The sequence below is a fragment of the Balaenoptera acutorostrata genome, chromosome 14 (assembly GCF_949987535.1).
Source record: "Balaenoptera acutorostrata chromosome 14, mBalAcu1.1, whole genome shotgun sequence".
NCBI classification, from domain to species: Eukaryota; Metazoa; Chordata; class Mammalia; order Artiodactyla; family Balaenopteridae; genus Balaenoptera; species Balaenoptera acutorostrata.
Window position 1 is genome coordinate 74,878,259 of NC_080077.1, and position 16,795 is coordinate 74,895,053.

Genomic DNA, 16,795 nt, shown 5'->3' on the forward strand with positions numbered 1-16,795 from the left:
ATTGATAAGTCTTTCTAAGCAATAAGTCAGTATCATCCTTTACACACAGTAGACAACTTATGCGTGTGTGGGTATATTTGTTTAGCTAAGAGGATTCAAATTAATTTTCTATTTCAAATCCGATAAGCATAACAGAAGAAGTATGTGAAGTAAAACCTTCTGAGTAATGTAGTAGGTCATATGAGATCCATGATTCTCTTGGGAAAGAGAAGAAAATGAGAGAATCAAACCTCTGCAAATAAAATGAGCTAAAATTTTATATTTTTGAAAAGTATATTATACAGTGATTTTAAGGAAATCATGTATATTCAGAACTTAACCTTACGAACCAAACTGTTGACAGTAAGCACCATAAATTCCTCCAAACTGACTCAAACCCAGGACTTACTTTCTAAGAAACTAAGATGAAGAATGCATGTGTGTTTGCAAGAGTGCAAATGTGCAAAATTCACCTTGGAACATTTTTAGTCTCAGTGATCATAGAGAAGTTTCCCCAAAAAAGATTTGATCAAAGTTTTTGAGACGATAGCCTTATTCCACTACCACCAGTGTGATAAAATACTTCCCAGCAAAATGTGCTTAGAATTAAGTAGAATCATTTTTTTAAATAAACAGTTAATTTAATACTTGCTAAAACCTTGTATGTAAAACATATATACAAATACAGTAAGAGTTATAGTTGATTTATTTTTTAAATTTTTATTGAATGATTTTTAACAGATTCACATTATAAAAGAATATAACTTGTGCTAAATTTCGGCTATTTTCAACACCATTTACAAAATCACTTTTTAACATAATCTAATCATGTATTCCTTTGCATACTAGCCAAGGGTATAACTTCCCCTTATTACGGAAAATAATAACAAGTAAAATAAATTGGAACTCAGGCAGAATCAATGACTTGGGTGTGTCCCAAGAGAAGAGTGTGTACCCTAGACACTACCAGGAAGATCAGCCCAGAAATAAGGTCTGCAACTCCTGAATTTTATAGTGCACTCAATTACAAATCACTAAAACGCTTTAAACATAATGGCCTGAACTCAACCGCTTGTACAACCATTCAGCAAATATCTGATCATTCAAGAAAGATGTATTGAGTGTCTACTCGGTGTTTTGCCCCAGGGCAGCCACTGGACTCTGTCTGCTGAGGCTGCCATGATGGCCCGAGTGTGTGCACCGCCTTGGTCCCTAATGAAAACGATCCGAACTTTCTTTTAAAAATTATATTCATAAATTATACTCATTTTGTTAAAAAGGACATATCCAAAATCGCTAATCAGAGAATTCACCAAAATAATATGTCTATGGCCCTATTAAGAAAAGCGAACTTTGTCAAGGGGAAGAAAGTCTTTCTCTTAAAAAGGACGATAGAATTCCTTGTCTCAAACTGTAACACCTCATTCATAGGAGACTGTGTAGCTGTATAAAAAGATGTGGCTTTCAACACCTGATCATTTATTAACCTTGGAACTGTCTTCCTACGCATACTTGAAAAGTCCATGTTTTGAATACTAGTTGAATAAAAACTTGAGATCTTAAAATGTCTCAGTTTCCCTGTTTTTAAATTAGATTTATTTCATAGAACAAAGTAGTTCTCCCATAAATAATAACACTTCAGTTGGTATTTTTTTAAAGCAGTAAAACAGTTAATAGTTTTGTTTATAAAGCTTGCTGTTCATTGTAATTCTTAAAAAAAAAAGAAAGAAAGAAAGAAAAAAAACCTAAAGTTTCTCAGACCCAATGGAAAACACAATATAAACATGGAGGGCATGAGCTGAATGGGTCTACCTCAGAGTAGTACAAACTGTGTTATAACTGTCTCAAACTTGATTCTAGTTGTGTAACTGTCCACCTCTGTATATGCAGTTTCACATTTAATACACAACCGGCACCCTATTAGCCTCTTCTTAGAGTAGGACCCTGAGAGTTAGTCCATTGAGAAATCGCATATTATTTATGATACCAGCTTGAAATTTTAAAGAGTGTCTAATCTTTAACAAGGCAGAAAGAAACAAAAATTTTCCCACCAATGAAACTTATCACCATGTAAAGAAGAATATATACTTGGCATTGAAGTGTCCATCTAATTGTAGGATGTGTACCTACACCTTTTTAAAATGTATGAAAAGCTCCTAATTTTGAAAAAATAAACATGTTGAAATACTATTGATAGGGTTCAAGTCCAAGCAAAACCTATGAAGTGATCTTTACTCGAGTAATCAGAACTAGTTTTCTCTGCAATGTAGGTCATCCACAACCTCGTTTCAGGTATCCGTTAGCCGTAGGTGCAACTGGCGTCATCCCCGTGCATCCAGAGGCAGATCTGGGCGTACTTGAGAGGCGTGATGCGCACGGCCACGTTGTAGTCCTTCTGAACACCGTTTATGTCCACCCACTGGTGGCCAGAATAGACCGCAATGATTTTGCGTTTCCATCTCTTTCTGTCTGGATCTTTCAGACGCAGATAGACCCCAGAGCCAGTGGAGCCCGACTCGGCATCGCAGTATTGATAGAGAAGATCATTGGATTCATCGGACACACTGCAAAACCGGTAGACTAACTGATCTGCCCTGTCGTGATCAAATCCTGAGAAGTGGATCATCCCGCCTGGCAGCTTCTTGATGGTGGGACTGATTCCCAGCTCCATGTATTTCTTTTTGTGAGCACGCTTCAGCTCCAGAAGGGCGTAGTCATAATCCAAGGCCGCGTCTCCCCTCCCTCCTCTAGCCCAGCCTTTGGGGATGTGGGTGTTCTTGACCCGGGTCCACTGGAAGGAGGGCATCCCGTCAGCAGCTCTCTGACCCCGAGCAGATTCCTTTCTCCTTCTTCCGGCCTTGGCTCTCTCCTTCAGACTCTCTCTGCTACCCTCTCTTCCGTCACCACCCCTTGCTTCCCTCCTGCTCCTCCTAGAACCTCTGTGTTTCTTGCCACTACCTTTATTTCTCATCTTCAACAACCCTACCCTTAGCTTTTTGCTGCCTTTGATGTAGTCGTTTCCATCGTGGACACAATGGGCAGCTGTTAGGACGTGGTTGGGGGAGACGAGGATACCACTGCAGCCCGTGGAGAGCTTCACGGCCGTACTGAAAGGGAAATTGGTTAAGAATCTCTTGTCCAAGATGCTGAACCTGCTGTCAGTGCCGTACACGTGTCTCCTTCTCCTCACAGGTGCTCCCTGTGCAGTGAGATTTTCATGTGGCTCGGGGACCCAACCTTGAACTTTCACTCTGGTCAAGGTTCGGGTGCCGTTCTCAAAGACAGTCTCATATGAGAGAGAGTCTTCCAGGTCAGAAAGGTTGGGAGCCGGGAGTTCTTTCTGGCATTCGATGCCACACGCTTGATTTAACACCATCTTAGCGTCTGCTTCAAAGGTGGGGCTGGTGAGATGGAAGGTCCTTTCACTGACAAGCCGGGGTATTTTTCTCAAGTGCCACATAAAATCCCGTTCCATTTCAGATCCATCGATGGGAGTCCGCCCAAGGGTGAAAAGTATCAACCAAAACAGCGTCATTTCCATTTTGTTCTTCTACGTTGTCCTTTAAGATAGAAAGAGAAGCTTTATAATGGTTTCTTTTAAAGTATGTTACTTATCATTCATTTAGGTATTGGGTCCTAAAGGTAGCTTCACCACAAAGAGGAGCCCATATTTTCACTGTACTTAGATTTTACTGAGGTTAGATAAACACCCTACTAAGTAGGCTCATACAGACATCCAAAATCAGTAAATTGTTTTCACTCAGACTTCCCTCCACCAGCCCTAATCCCCGTGCATCCTACCCCCATCTGCCATCTCCCCCTCTTTCTCCCCTCTTGCAACCCAACACATGGGAGAATAAGAAGGGGTGGCAAACTGGGGTCCTCTGTTGCATAAGCCACGCCATCTTCCTTCCAAGGTCTCCTACAACCTTATCTCCAGATGATTTAGAAATAAAGATAACAGCAGATGTCCGGCCCTTTCCCTGAACTTAGCTTCTTAATAAAAGCAGGGATCACAAATTCCTCATCTCTAGAATGTAAATGGCTAGCACAGAGCTCAAAAAAAGCATTCACTGGAATACAATGAATTTCCCTTAATCACGGCTTGCAGACCAAGCTGATTGATGGTGCAATTAAAATCATAGGATAATATTCTAAAATATTCAGTAGAGATTTTAGAAGTAAATAAATGGGCTCCTCTGCTATTGACCTGCTTTGATTTTTACAAGCAGAACCCCTAATCATAAAAAGAAAATACAAAGCACAGGCCCTTTTATCCAAAAATAAGAAAAATGTACCCTGTCCTTTTTTTAAACAAAGTTGTGCTTGGAACTACCACCTAAGCAAAGCACCACACGAAAATACTCTATAGTGGCATTTTACTTTATATTAAAATTGTAAGAATTTATGGAGCACAGGCGATGGTTATGCATTTGCTACTTGCGGGAACATGATCACGATGAAATATAGTCCCTTTCATCCTGGGTCTCTCATCTGAAAACTATTTAAATTGTATAATACCTCTTCTACTGTTTACATCTTCTTGCCTTCATTTCCTGCTCCTCTAGGTTCACTGGTATGTAAATCTATTCCTAGAACTGATGTTTGTCAGTTGTTGCTTGGTGAGAGTGAGGGGGAGTAGCAGTCTTTGGAGCAGCAATTTGGAAATTTGTAAGCTACGTTCCAAGTTGTTTTTAACTAATAGTTAAAATATCCAGGCTTAGCAAATGATTTGCACTGTGTACAAAGCAGAGGCGGTTCAAGGTTAGATTATTCCTACAATACCTTCACTCTCAAGGCTTTCTCATAAGCTTTCTTTGCTTATCAAAGAAAAGAAAGCTAATAAGGAATGTCAGGAATGGCCCACAAAGCAGGGTACACCCATAAGATCCTGGGAGCTGGCAGGAAAAGCAAAAGTTGTCTCTGATTCAGAGCCGAATATGGGCATCTCTTGACACAGCAGAGTTCATTTTGCCATATACAAGTACAGAATTTTATTAACACACTAATAACATTCTTTTGATAAAACAAAAACATATACTACATTAACCTCTTTGTTATTTAAACATGATCTATTCATCAAAACATGACATAATTAATTTGAATGATCATACATTGGAACATGTTAAGCAAGTTTAGAATAATCTGTACCATGACTTGGCATCAGCAAAATTACCTAGAAGTTTTGCAATTTCCATTTTTTTCCATTTGCTCACAGTTGAATGCTAAGTAATGGTGATTCTGGTTAATATTCGTATTGTTTGCTGAATAGCTTGTGCTTTATTTTGGAGACAGGGCATTCTTCTGTAGACTGATGGATATTGTCCAAAAAATCAGTAAACAATATACTTGAGAAAAAAATCCACACTCACGTCACAATATTTTCTAATCATTACCATGGCAAATTTGACTTTACACAAAGCAGTAATTATATCAGTAATTATTTTGTTGAACCACTTAGTATTTTCTTTTGTTGCCTTTTGTGCAATTTTCATAATGAGTATTTCATCCATTTTATTTAATTGGATTGGAATGACAAAGGCTAACAACTCAGTAACTCTACTGAGACCCTGAAATTGTACGTTTAACTGGGTGGTTCCCAAGATGAAAAGTTATGTCTTTCCAAAAAAAAAAGCTAAAATCAGAGTTATTTGCTGCCTCTTAGTTTATCAACAGGCCATAATAGATGATTAAAAATAGATGTACATATATCTTTTTATCTACTTGATTCTTAGCAAAATTTCAACCAAGGGAGTTTTTTGATGTGGGAAACAAAAGTTTTAAAAATCGATTTTTTATTTAGCCCTATGTGATAACAGCTGTTCATTATGTACTTAATATATGAGTACAGCAAAGACTGAGAATCAGCCAATTACCCACATTAAAAAATACACAGGATCACTTTGTACATTTTAACACTTGGTAATAATGATCTGTGCAGTAATAAATGTGTGAAAGGCATTCCTAGGCAAAAGAGAGAACGTCAAAATCATGGTGTTGTGGTATTGCCTCCACAGTTAGGTTTTGTTTTTCGGATTTGGGTTTGTTTGTTTTTTTTCCAGTGTTGTTTAATTTAGTCTTGCAAATTTTTAGCTAGTTAGGATTTAGATAGGCAGAACACAAATATTAAATTATAACAGACCAGATGGTATTTTACTTTACAAATAATCGACCTAGAATATGAATCTCAAATTTAGAAGTTCCTTTATTCTTTACCAAATAAAACATGTGCCCTGTGCATTAATTCTGTAGTCAGACTTTTAAGAAAGTCCCATGTAATGGTTAGTTTTATGTGTCAACTTGACTGGGCCACAGGGTGCCCAGATATTTGGTCAAATATTATTCTGGGTGTGTCTGGGAGGGTGTCTCTGGATGATATTAACACTCGAATAGGTAAACTGAGTAAAGCAGATTGCTCTCCCTAATGTGGGTGGGCCTCATCCAATCAGCTGAAGACCTGCATAGAACAAAAAGACTGACCCTCCTGTGAGTGATGGAGAACTCCTTCTGCCTGACTGCTTTGAGCGGGGAAATTGGGTTTTTTCCTGCCTTTGGATTCAAAATGAATTTTGAATAAGATTTTGTTAGTAAGATTTTGTTAGTAAGATTCTGTACTTGTGAGTGGCAAAATAAACTGTGTCACATCAAGGGATTCCCAGGTTGTAGTTCCCAAACCAGCAGTGTCAGCAGCCCCTAGGAACTTGTTAAAAATGCTAATTCTCAGGGCCCAACCCAGACCTACTGTTCAAAACTCTCCAGGAGGGGTGTGGGTTCCCAGCTAGGCATGTTGTACACAGCCCTCCAGGCAGTTCTGATACTCAGTACAGTTTCAGAACCACTGCAGCAACCAAGGTCCTGGTGTAGCAGCTTAAGCCCCTCCCAGAAGATGGACTTTCCAGGGATGATTGCTTCACCAGGTTTCAAAGGACCTCTGCTTCATCTGTACAAAATAAATTTATTCTAAACTTTGCTCTTTTACTGTGTTAGCAACTGTTAATATTGAATGGTTCCACCTTTAATAGAAAAAAAAAACATACTTTTACATAAGTGATTTAATAATACTTCTGAAAAGATTCAAATTCAGTAGGCTTGTATGTAACGCCTCTGATGCTACAGATGCTACAGATGATGCAAGAGTGTTAGCTGGCCAGCCCGGTCTGGTGCCCTTTGAGGGACTCAGCTGCAACGCAGCCCAGGAATAAAAGCCATGCCCACATCTATCCTTGGGCACGGGAGGGGCAGAGCCTTGTCATATGACCTCAGAATCACAGTAATAAAGGACATGGATTTAGTAAGCCTGTCTAATTTGGCCTGTAATTTCAAATTGGACAAATGTCTCAGGACACTTTCTTTTGGGAAATCTAAGTTTGCCTTGTGGTAAAACGTCAATGTAACGTAAATGATAGCTCTTGCTGATAGAGCAAGCCATGGTTCAGTGGATACATCTATAGACGCCTGTCATCCAAAAAGCACTAACTAAAGAGACACGGTCCCAGCTGGTGGAGCAGTTATAGTGTTTTGAAAGCTTTAATGTCCCATGTCTTCCCTCATTCTCCTCCTTTTTCCTGTCTTCCATTATAATTGTGACCTTCCCTGTCACTTTCCAGATGGCTTGGATTTGGGGCTTCAAATTCCAATTTTGGTTAATGAAAGTGAGGTTGCAGTCATGGCTCTCACCACGAGTCAATGTACACATAGTTGATTATGGGTTGGACCATGGAGACGAATGGAAGGGAAGAGAATTAGGCAGGAAGCAAGAATACCAGGATTTGTAGATGAATTCTTACTGATGAAGCAGATATTAGTCCACAGTTCTACCTGGTCTATACTATTAACAGAAATGACCACCCGTAACTACAAGAGATAACTTACTATTGCTTTTGTTTGGTTGCTTGCTTATGCTTTCTTAGAAATGTGAATGCTGATAGTATTTAGAATATTTGGGTATCTCTACCAGCATAGTGGTTACGAGGGCAGACCAAGGAGTAAGAAGACTTGGGTTAAGTGTCATCTTTACCACTTATTAGGCAACTGAATATGGGCAGTTTATTAAGTTCAATTAGGTTTCCATTTCCTTATCTGCAAAGTGAAGATAATAGTAATCTCAACTTCATAACGTAATTGTGAGAATTAAATAAGTTGATATATGCAAAGAATTACCACTGAGCCCAGAGCATAGACACAATCAATAATAAGTTCTTTTATAGTTATTATTCTACCTTAGTGGGTGAATTAATATCACTTTAAAACAATTCATTATATAAGGCAAAGTTATAGCACTTTTAGTTTTCTAGAAAGTCAATTTTACACTCAAATATTTTTAATTCAGTATAGTTTCTGACACACTCTCAAACTCCGTTTTTCTTTGCTTTGTTTTTTTGTTCAAGGACAGCTTCACTTTAGAGACTTCCCAAATGAATGCTTTCCTAATTACTCATTTCTATGAATATCTGTGGCTTTGTAATATATTTTTCTCATTGCTATTAAACTTCAGTGTGATTAAACCTTACCCAGCCACAGAACACTTGAATTGCATTTCCCGTGTCTTATTTTTAGCCTGAATCTACCCTAAGAATTCTGGAACTGCAACAGGCCCTCAGCCTAAAAAGAAACAGTCAGTGTCAGAATAATTACTCTAAGGGAGCGATTTACAGTGAAAGAAAAACCTAACTTTTTGATTGAGTCATCTAGAGTGTATAGAATTTTACTATGGCATGACATAATTACATTCTCAGGCTCAGTTTCTCTTTTGTTTTTTGGTTTGTTACCCTTTAAAGTTTATATTTTAACTTATGTCAGGCAGACGAAAGAAAGATTAGATGATCTTGCTATATTAAATGTTTTGAATGAACTATTTTTCTTGTAAACGAACATGAGCTGATTTACCATCCAGAATCTGCACCAGGTGATAGAGTCACACTTACTTGGGCCCTTCTTTTCACCTGGTCCCTCGTAATGGACAGTGAAGTAGTTGCCCAAGTTCATGTGTATATAGTATGCTGCCTTGGATCATAATTTTGCATTACTCTGTCAAACACTTTCTTGGGGGCTGATACGGGTCAGGGACCACTCAGATCAATGGCCTCATAGGGCCAACACCAACTTCTACCTTAATGTATATTAGGACACAGAAATGACTGCATAACCACTTTTGACAACTTGCCTGTCCTTTATTTAGCCATTCATGATCCCAGCCACTCACCCCTCCCAGCGTCACTGCCTACATTTACACATGTGCACGAATGTGAAAACATGTTCCAGCTATCTCCCTCCTCCTCCACGTTCATCCTCTACCTGCTCGGTCAAGATTGACGCACAACAGGTAGACATTGCGGTCTGGACCAGATACTCTCTGTATCTGCAGAGAGAAGTGCTGGCTTAGGCAAAAGGCCAGGGCAGGAGAGAAGGAACATTACTAGTGAGAGCCGACAGGTGGAAAGCGAGCATTAAATGGGTCAGGTTTGGGAGAACACTTGTCAAACTTTGAGTCACTTTCGCAAATTGGGAGCAGATGCAGAGGAGAATAGGTATTTTATAAAGTTCGGTTCCCAGCGCACTTGAAGCCCCCAGTGAATGTCAGTCACTAACTGGAGCACTGAAATGGAGGCAACATTTGGGCTAAAAAGTGTGGGATCAGTATGACGAGAAAGTAATAGTGTTAGTGACGTGACCAAGAGGGACAGTGAGAGCTGGGGTGCGTCAATGACGGTGGTGTCAGCGGGCTTTGAAGCCAAACCAACTGAAGTCCACTTGCAACTTCTCAGCAGTATGAGTTTGTGAAGGTCACTTAATCTCTCCAAACGTTACTTTCTACGTTGGTTCAACAGGGATAATGTTTTGGAGTATTTTTGTGAGACACTAATATGATATATTTATAAATACAGTGCCCAGAGCACAGTAAGCCCTCAGCAAATGGCAGCAATTATTATTAGAAGCATCAAAGAATAGGGGTCAAAACCTACATAGGTATTTATAAGGGATTTCATGCATCTCTGACTGCTGTGGACTTTATTCACTGTGGTACGCCAAGTACAGGCAGATCTCGTTTCATTGTGCTTCACTGCACTTCATAGATAATGTGTTTTTTACAAACAGAGGGTTTGTGGCAACTCTTTGTTGAGCAAGTCTATCAGCGCCATTCTTCCAAGAGCATTTGCTCACTTCGTGTCTCTGCGTCACATTTTAGTAATCCCTTTTCATTATCATTATGTTTGTTATGGTGATCTGTGATTGGTGATCTTTGATGTTATTTTTGTAATTTTTTCAGGGGGGGCCACAAACCACACCCATATAAGAGGGTGAACTTAAGTATTGTGTGTGATCTGACTGCTCCACTCACTGGCACTCTCCCCATCTCTCCCTCTCCTTGGGCCTCCCTGTTCCCTGAGACATAACAGTATTGAAATTAAGCCAATTAATAACCCTACAATGGCCTCTAAGTATTCAAGTGAAAGGAAGAGTTGCACATCTCTCACTTTAAATCAAAAGCTAGAAATGAAGAAGTCATGTGGAGAGCCGAGATAGGCTGAAAGCTAGGCTTCTGCACCAGTTAGCCAAGTTGTGAATGCAAAGAAGTTCTTGAAGGAAAGTAAAAGAGCTACTCCAGTGAACACACAATGATAAGAAAGCAAAAGAGCCTTATTACTGATAATGGAGAAAGTTTCAATGGTCTGGATAGAAGATCAAACCAGCCACACATTCTTTTAGGCCAAAGCCTAATCCAGAGCAAGGCCCTAACTCACTTCAATTCTATGAAGGCTGAGAGAAGTGAGGAGGATGCAGAAGAAAAATCTGAAGCTAGCAGAGGTTGGTTCATGAGGTTAAAGGAAAGAAGCCATCTTCATAACATAAAAGCGCCAGGTGACGCAGCAAGTGCTGGTGAAGAAGCTGCAGCAAGTTCTCCAGAAGGTCTAGCTAAGAGAATTCATGAAGGTGGCCACATTAAACAACAGATTTCCAATGTAGATAAAACAGCCTTCGATTGGAAGAAGATGCTGTTGGACTTTCACAACTAGAAAGAAGTCAGTGCCTGGCTTCAGAGCTTCAAAAGACAGGCTGACCCTCTTGTTAGGTGCTAATGCAGCTGGTGACTTTAAGCTGAAGCTAATGCTCATTTACCATCCTGAAAATTCTATAGCCCTTAAGAATTATGCTAAATCTACTCTGCCGGTGCTCTAGCAATGGAACAACAAAACCTGGATGACAGCACATCTGTTTACAACATGCTTTACTGAATATTTCAAGCCCACTGTTGAGACCTACCGCTCAGAAAAAAGATTCCTTTCAAAATACGACTGCTCACTGATTTTGAATTTTGAGAGCTGTAATTTATATTTTCTTTTTTTTTTTTAATATTTATTTATTTTTTATTTTTGGCTGCGCCGGGTATAGTTGTGCAGGATCTTTCGTTGCAGCGCGCTGGCTTCTCTCTAGTTGTGGTTCGTGGACTTAGTTGACCCGCCACATGTGGGATCTTAGTTCCCCAACCAAGGATCTAACCTGCGTCCCCTGCATTGGAAGGCGGATTCTTAACCATTGGACCGCCAGGGAAGTCCCTATATTTTCTTTGATAATACACAGATGTTTTGAGATGAACTGATTCTAAGTAACTGAATCTAATTAAAATGGACTCTTAACCCAGAAAAAAATATATTACTGCTCACTGACAATGCACCTGGTCACCCAAGAGCTCTGAGGGAGATCTACCGTGAGATTCATGTTGTTTTCATGCCTGCTAACACAACGTCTGTTCTGCAGTCCATGGATCAGGAGTCATTTTGACTTTCAAGTCTTATTATTTAAGAAATACATTTCGTAAAGCTACAGCTGCCACAGGTAGTAATTCTTCTGATGGATCTGGGCAAAGTTAGTTGAAAAATTTTGGAAAGAAGACACTATCGTAGATGCCATTAAGAACATTCATGAGTCATAGAGGTCAAAATATTAACATTCACATGAGTTTGGAAGAAGTTGATTCTCATGGATGACTTTGAGGGGTTCAAGACTTCAGTAGAGGAAGTAACTGCAGGTGTCATGGAAACAGCATGAGAACTAGAATTAGAGGTGGAGCCTGAAGGTGTGACTGAATTACTGCAATTTCATGATAACACTGTAATAGACGAGGAGTTGCTTCTTATGGGTGAGCAAAGAACGTAGTTTCTTGAGATGCCATCTACTCCTGGGCAAGATGCTGTAAAGATTGTTGAAATGACAACAAAGGATTTAGAATGTAACATAAACTTAGTTGATAAAGCAGCTCAAGAAAGAAGTTCTGTGGGGGAAATGCCATCAAACAGCATTGCATGCTACAGAGAAATCGTTCATAAAGGAAGAGTCCTTCGATGCAGCAAACTTCATTAGCGTCTTAATATTAAGAAACTGCCACGGCCGCCCCAGTCTTCAGCAGCCACTGCCCTGCTCAGTCAGCAGCCATCAACATCGAGGCAGGACCCTCCACCAGCAAAACGGTTATGACTTGCTGAAGCTCAGATGATGGTTAGCATTTTTTAGCAACAAAGTGTGTGTTCAATTGTTGTATACGTTGTTTTTTAGACATAATGCTATTGCACAGTTAGCAGACTACAGTAACTTTTATATACACTGGGAAAACCCCCAAAATCACGTGACGCTTTACTGCAATAGCCGCTTTATTGCAACGGTCTGGAAATGAAGCCACAGTATTTCCAAGTTATGCCTGTAACACATCCTAATCCCCAGATTAGGATGTGACTATGACACATCCTAATGTGTCATATGTGACTGTGTTCCTGACTTGGTAAAAGAGACTTTGCAAATGTGAATTAGTTAAGGACTGTGTGATGAGGAGATTAGCTCGGGTTACCCAGGTGAGCCCAATGTAATCACAGGAATCCTTCTGAGAAGGAGGCGGGAGGGTCAAGAACGAGAAGGATCTGTGAAGATGGAGGCAGAGGTCAGTCAGGCAGGACCACGAGCTACAAAATGCGGGTGGCCTCTAGAACCTGAAAAGGTAAGGAGACATTCTCTGCTGGAACTTGCAGGGAAAAAGGCAACCCTGCTTACCGTCTCTGGACTTCTGGCCTCCAGAACTATAGGATACTCTGTTAAGTCATGAAGGTTTTGGTAATTTGTCACAGCAGCGATAGCAATATACTTAGAAAGGTAAAAACCTAGTTTTTAAAACTGTCTGCCCTGGATGTTTGGAAAGAAAGAAGTAGTGGGGAGTGATATAAGGGGGAAAAGAATGTTTGGTTCAGAGACTTAAACATAAATGAAAACGTTCATTTTTAGGAAAATTATACAGACACACCACTTGAGAGCTAAAATCAGAAGATCGTGATAAAACATTCCGGTAGCATGCAGCAGTATTGCTAGGGAGAATCAAGAATTGGAACAGGATAGATAAATGTGTTTATTCGACAAATACACACAATGTTTACAGTGCTGTGCATCATTTCATAAGCCTCTTTCCTTGCTTATGAAACTCTGTGATAAGTCCTCCTTAGCCACTGAGTTGGACTAGAAAATTTCTAAGATCTCTTTTAGCTCTAAAGTCCTAGATTAAATCACAAATGAAAAAAACACAAGTTAACTTACTCATCACTGAGCCTCAAGCCGCTTCAATTCCTAGTCCCGCGTGAGGGGAGGGGTGGGGGGGAGGTGGGTAGGAACTTGCCTGCTATCCCTATTTCTACCACTAGATGGCGAAGCTAGCCCGGTGATGCCCAATCCAAGATCCCACACTTCAGATGGTTTATGTTCCTTGAGGTACAAAATCGAATTTATTTTAAAAGCATGTAGGATTCATGGGAGGGAGAGAAGTCTAACTGGCTAATAATATACTAGATGGTTATCACATGGAATTGATCACATTTAGAAAACCCACCTCCAGGCCACAGAGCCCATCCGGATGAGCTGAGGGCTGATAATGCTGTCTACAGCCAGACGGTTTTCTGGCAGGTGGTTTCCCAAAACCATTGTGGTGTCAGCACACTTCCACTATGACCTCCAGCGCTGCTAAACAGTCCCCCAAATGTGCTGCAGTTCATTTCAGCAGGAAGAAAAATCTTCAGCCTGTCAAATATTTCCCATGTCTATCAAGTACTTAATAATTCACTTCCAAAGGGTAAGCTCTCCACTGATTCTATGCTGAAAATAAATGGCAAGGAAGTTCATTGACAATGTGCCAACTGCTATTCAAAATATCATACCATAGCACTATCTTCAAGTTTAGTTTCAGGAATGAGACAGAGTAATGTCTGCTTGAAAAGTTTAGCAGTAGTGGAGGGAAAGGAAGATGGTAAAGTTACACAGTTGATTACTTTACAGTAACCCACAACTTCTGTTTCTCATCATAATAAAAAAATAAAACTTCCCTTTGTTTTTTAAGCTATTTTTCCAGGACCAGTATATTTCAGTTTGTGCAATGGCTATGCTGTGTGTAAATCAAATTTGGGGTGAATGGCACTGAGGGAGCCCCAAGGGAACCCTCTGCTGGCTCTATCATCCACTGACATAGGAAATGCACAGCGTATGGCTCCTGACTTATTATCTTGCAAGTTGGCCTTGGAAAGCGAAGAATATCTGGAACTGTATTAGGTTTGCTACTCTTCAGGCTTTAAAGCATCTTATGATCACTGTGTTTCTAGCTAAGCAAACATCTGTTAAAGCTTGTGAAGCTTTTGAAAAAATTTTAGTTAAGCAAAGTCATAAAATAATAACGTTCATACTTAACTTTGCTGTTTCCAATCTCTCATCTCAGATTTCTCAAGTGCAAAGTTAACCCACGCGAGGTACCTTCAGCCTCGAAAATTCTGAGTCTGATCCCGCTGTTAAAATGCAGTGCGCTTGCCTTGGATAGTTGAGCATTGGGCAGAGAAAGGTAAGTAATGAACTCAACAGGGGAAATTAACTCACATTAGCAGTTGATTACTTTAACATAATAAGCACATTCTATGTGCCAGGCACTAGGCTAAACAATCTCACATTTGAAAACACGAAAAAGATTCTTAAAAGTGTGCAGGTTTCCGAGCTGTCTGGAGGAAAAACAGGAAGAGTATCCACATCCAACCTCTTCTCACGTTAAAGGAGCTCTTCTGGTTACTTCCTAATAAACATAAAATTCCATATGATGCTCACACACTACTTTCAAGCCTAGATGTCTTATTTGGCTGGAATTTTAACCTTCCCTCTTTTAAATTATATACCAGATCCTAAGCATAATTCTCCAAGCAGCAAAATATGACTTTTATAACTCTCTGTGGAGACAAATGCACTTGAGATAAAATGAGAATTTCAGAAGTGAGAAGAGTTAATAGAAGGGAAAAAAACACCTAGACAGGATATGCAGCTTCTTTCGAATCAATGACAGTGTAAAAAGGGCAGAGGAATCAGGCAGGAAGTGTTTCTACAACTTTTCAAAGACTTTTATGATAGAAAATTTCCAAAGTAGAGGGAAAGCTAGAAAGTAGAAAATTACAACCCTACATGCCCGTCATCCCGCGGCAACAATTACCAATATTTTGACAATCTTGTCTCACTCAGTTGTCTTCCCCCACCTTTTTTTTTTTTTTCCTAGAGTATTTTAAAGCAAGTCCAAGACTTTTCAATTTCATTTCATCTTCTCACTTAAAAAATGTTTTCCGCTGCTCCTTTTGCTGACCTGTGCAGCCAGGTTGATGAGAGAGAGAGATTCCTAGCTTCCATAGTAACTCTGCCAAAGAGGCTTTCAAGGAGACGAGACTTTCCAGGAATGCGTTTTACACCTTTTTCAATGGCATCTGTTAATAATCATAAAAATAAAGAGGGCCCCCTCTGGTAGTGCTTAAGTGGAAAGAATTCCATTTATATTCCAATGCAAATAATTTTACTGTTAATATTAAACGGTGCAGAGGCCGACACAAAGAATTGCCTATTTGGAAGAGTAGCTTCTTTGATGACTTAAAACTGCTAAGTTTGATCCCTGTCTTTAGAGCCCTTCAAAGAAGCTCTCCCCGGGTGGGTCCTGCCTTTCTCGGGGGAAACTTCCAGGTTCTAGGGTCTCGCCCTGTCCGGGGTGGGGGGGTTTCCATCCTTACCTGCGAAGCTCACTCGGTCCCGGGGGCGCTGCCCTGCTCGAATCAAAGTGCCCCCGAGGCAGTCACCGACGCCGGCGAGGCAGGAGGGCAGGGATGCAGCTGCCTCGAGCCTCGGGACAAGCCGGAGTCAGAGCCCGGGCGCCCGGCCACCGCCCGCCAGCGCCGCCGGGAGCTCGCGGCTGAGACTGCGGGGAGGCGGGAGGCGAGCTGAGCGCCGCGTCGCGGAGGTGGGAGGGGAGAGGGGGCGGGGACCGGGGCGGCCGCCGGGGGCGGGGGGCGGGGGGGAGTGTCGGAGGCGAAGGGAGAGGAGGGGGGCAGGCGGGGAGGAGGAGGAGGGGGGTCTGGGGAGGGTTTACGAGGAGGTGCGGGGCGGACCGGGCAGCCTCTCACCCCAGCGCCTCTGCCCACAGCATTAGGAAAAATTCATGAGTCGGTTCACAAGAGATGTCTGTCGCTGTGCTAGGGTGCATCCCTTAAATAAGGTCAAGAAGATACTCCCAAGTGTGTGCTTGGAGGGATGGGGGGGTGTTCGGGACTGCTTCTTTGAGTGCCGATCCCCCGGCTCTTAGACCCCAGCGTCTAGAAGAACCAGGGGCGTTCCCCCAACCCCATCGCAAGCCTGTCTCCGCCTGGAACGCGCTCTCCACAAGGCAAATCCTGCGTCTCAGGCTCCTCCTGCAGGCGCCCACACCCAAACTGAGGACCTGCGACCTGGCCTTGGGCTGGGATCTGGGTCACCCTGTGAGCATCCCATGCGGCCT

The 16,795-nt window shown here is 41.2% G+C and overlaps 1 protein-coding gene across 1 annotated transcript; it reads right to left on the minus strand.

The window, feature by feature from the left end:
- Nucleotides 1-667: 667 nt before the first annotated feature.
- Nucleotides 668-16,256, minus strand: PRSS35 (serine protease 35). The gene is made up of 2 exons (XM_007165017.2): nucleotides 16,035-16,256; nucleotides 668-3,539 (listed from the first exon to the last, which is right to left on the minus strand). The coding sequence occupies exon 2, from the start codon at nucleotides 3,518-3,520 to the stop codon at nucleotides 2,279-2,281; it is 1,242 nt and encodes a 413-aa protein (XP_007165079.2). The 5' UTR covers nucleotides 3,521-3,539; nucleotides 16,035-16,256; the 3' UTR covers nucleotides 668-2,278.
- Nucleotides 16,257-16,795: the final 539 nt, after the last annotated feature.

Coding starts and splice junctions, on each gene's coding strand:
- PRSS35 (XM_007165017.2), bottom strand. CDS start 3,520: ATGGAAATGACGCTGTTTTGGTTGATACTTTTCACCCTTGGGCGGACT.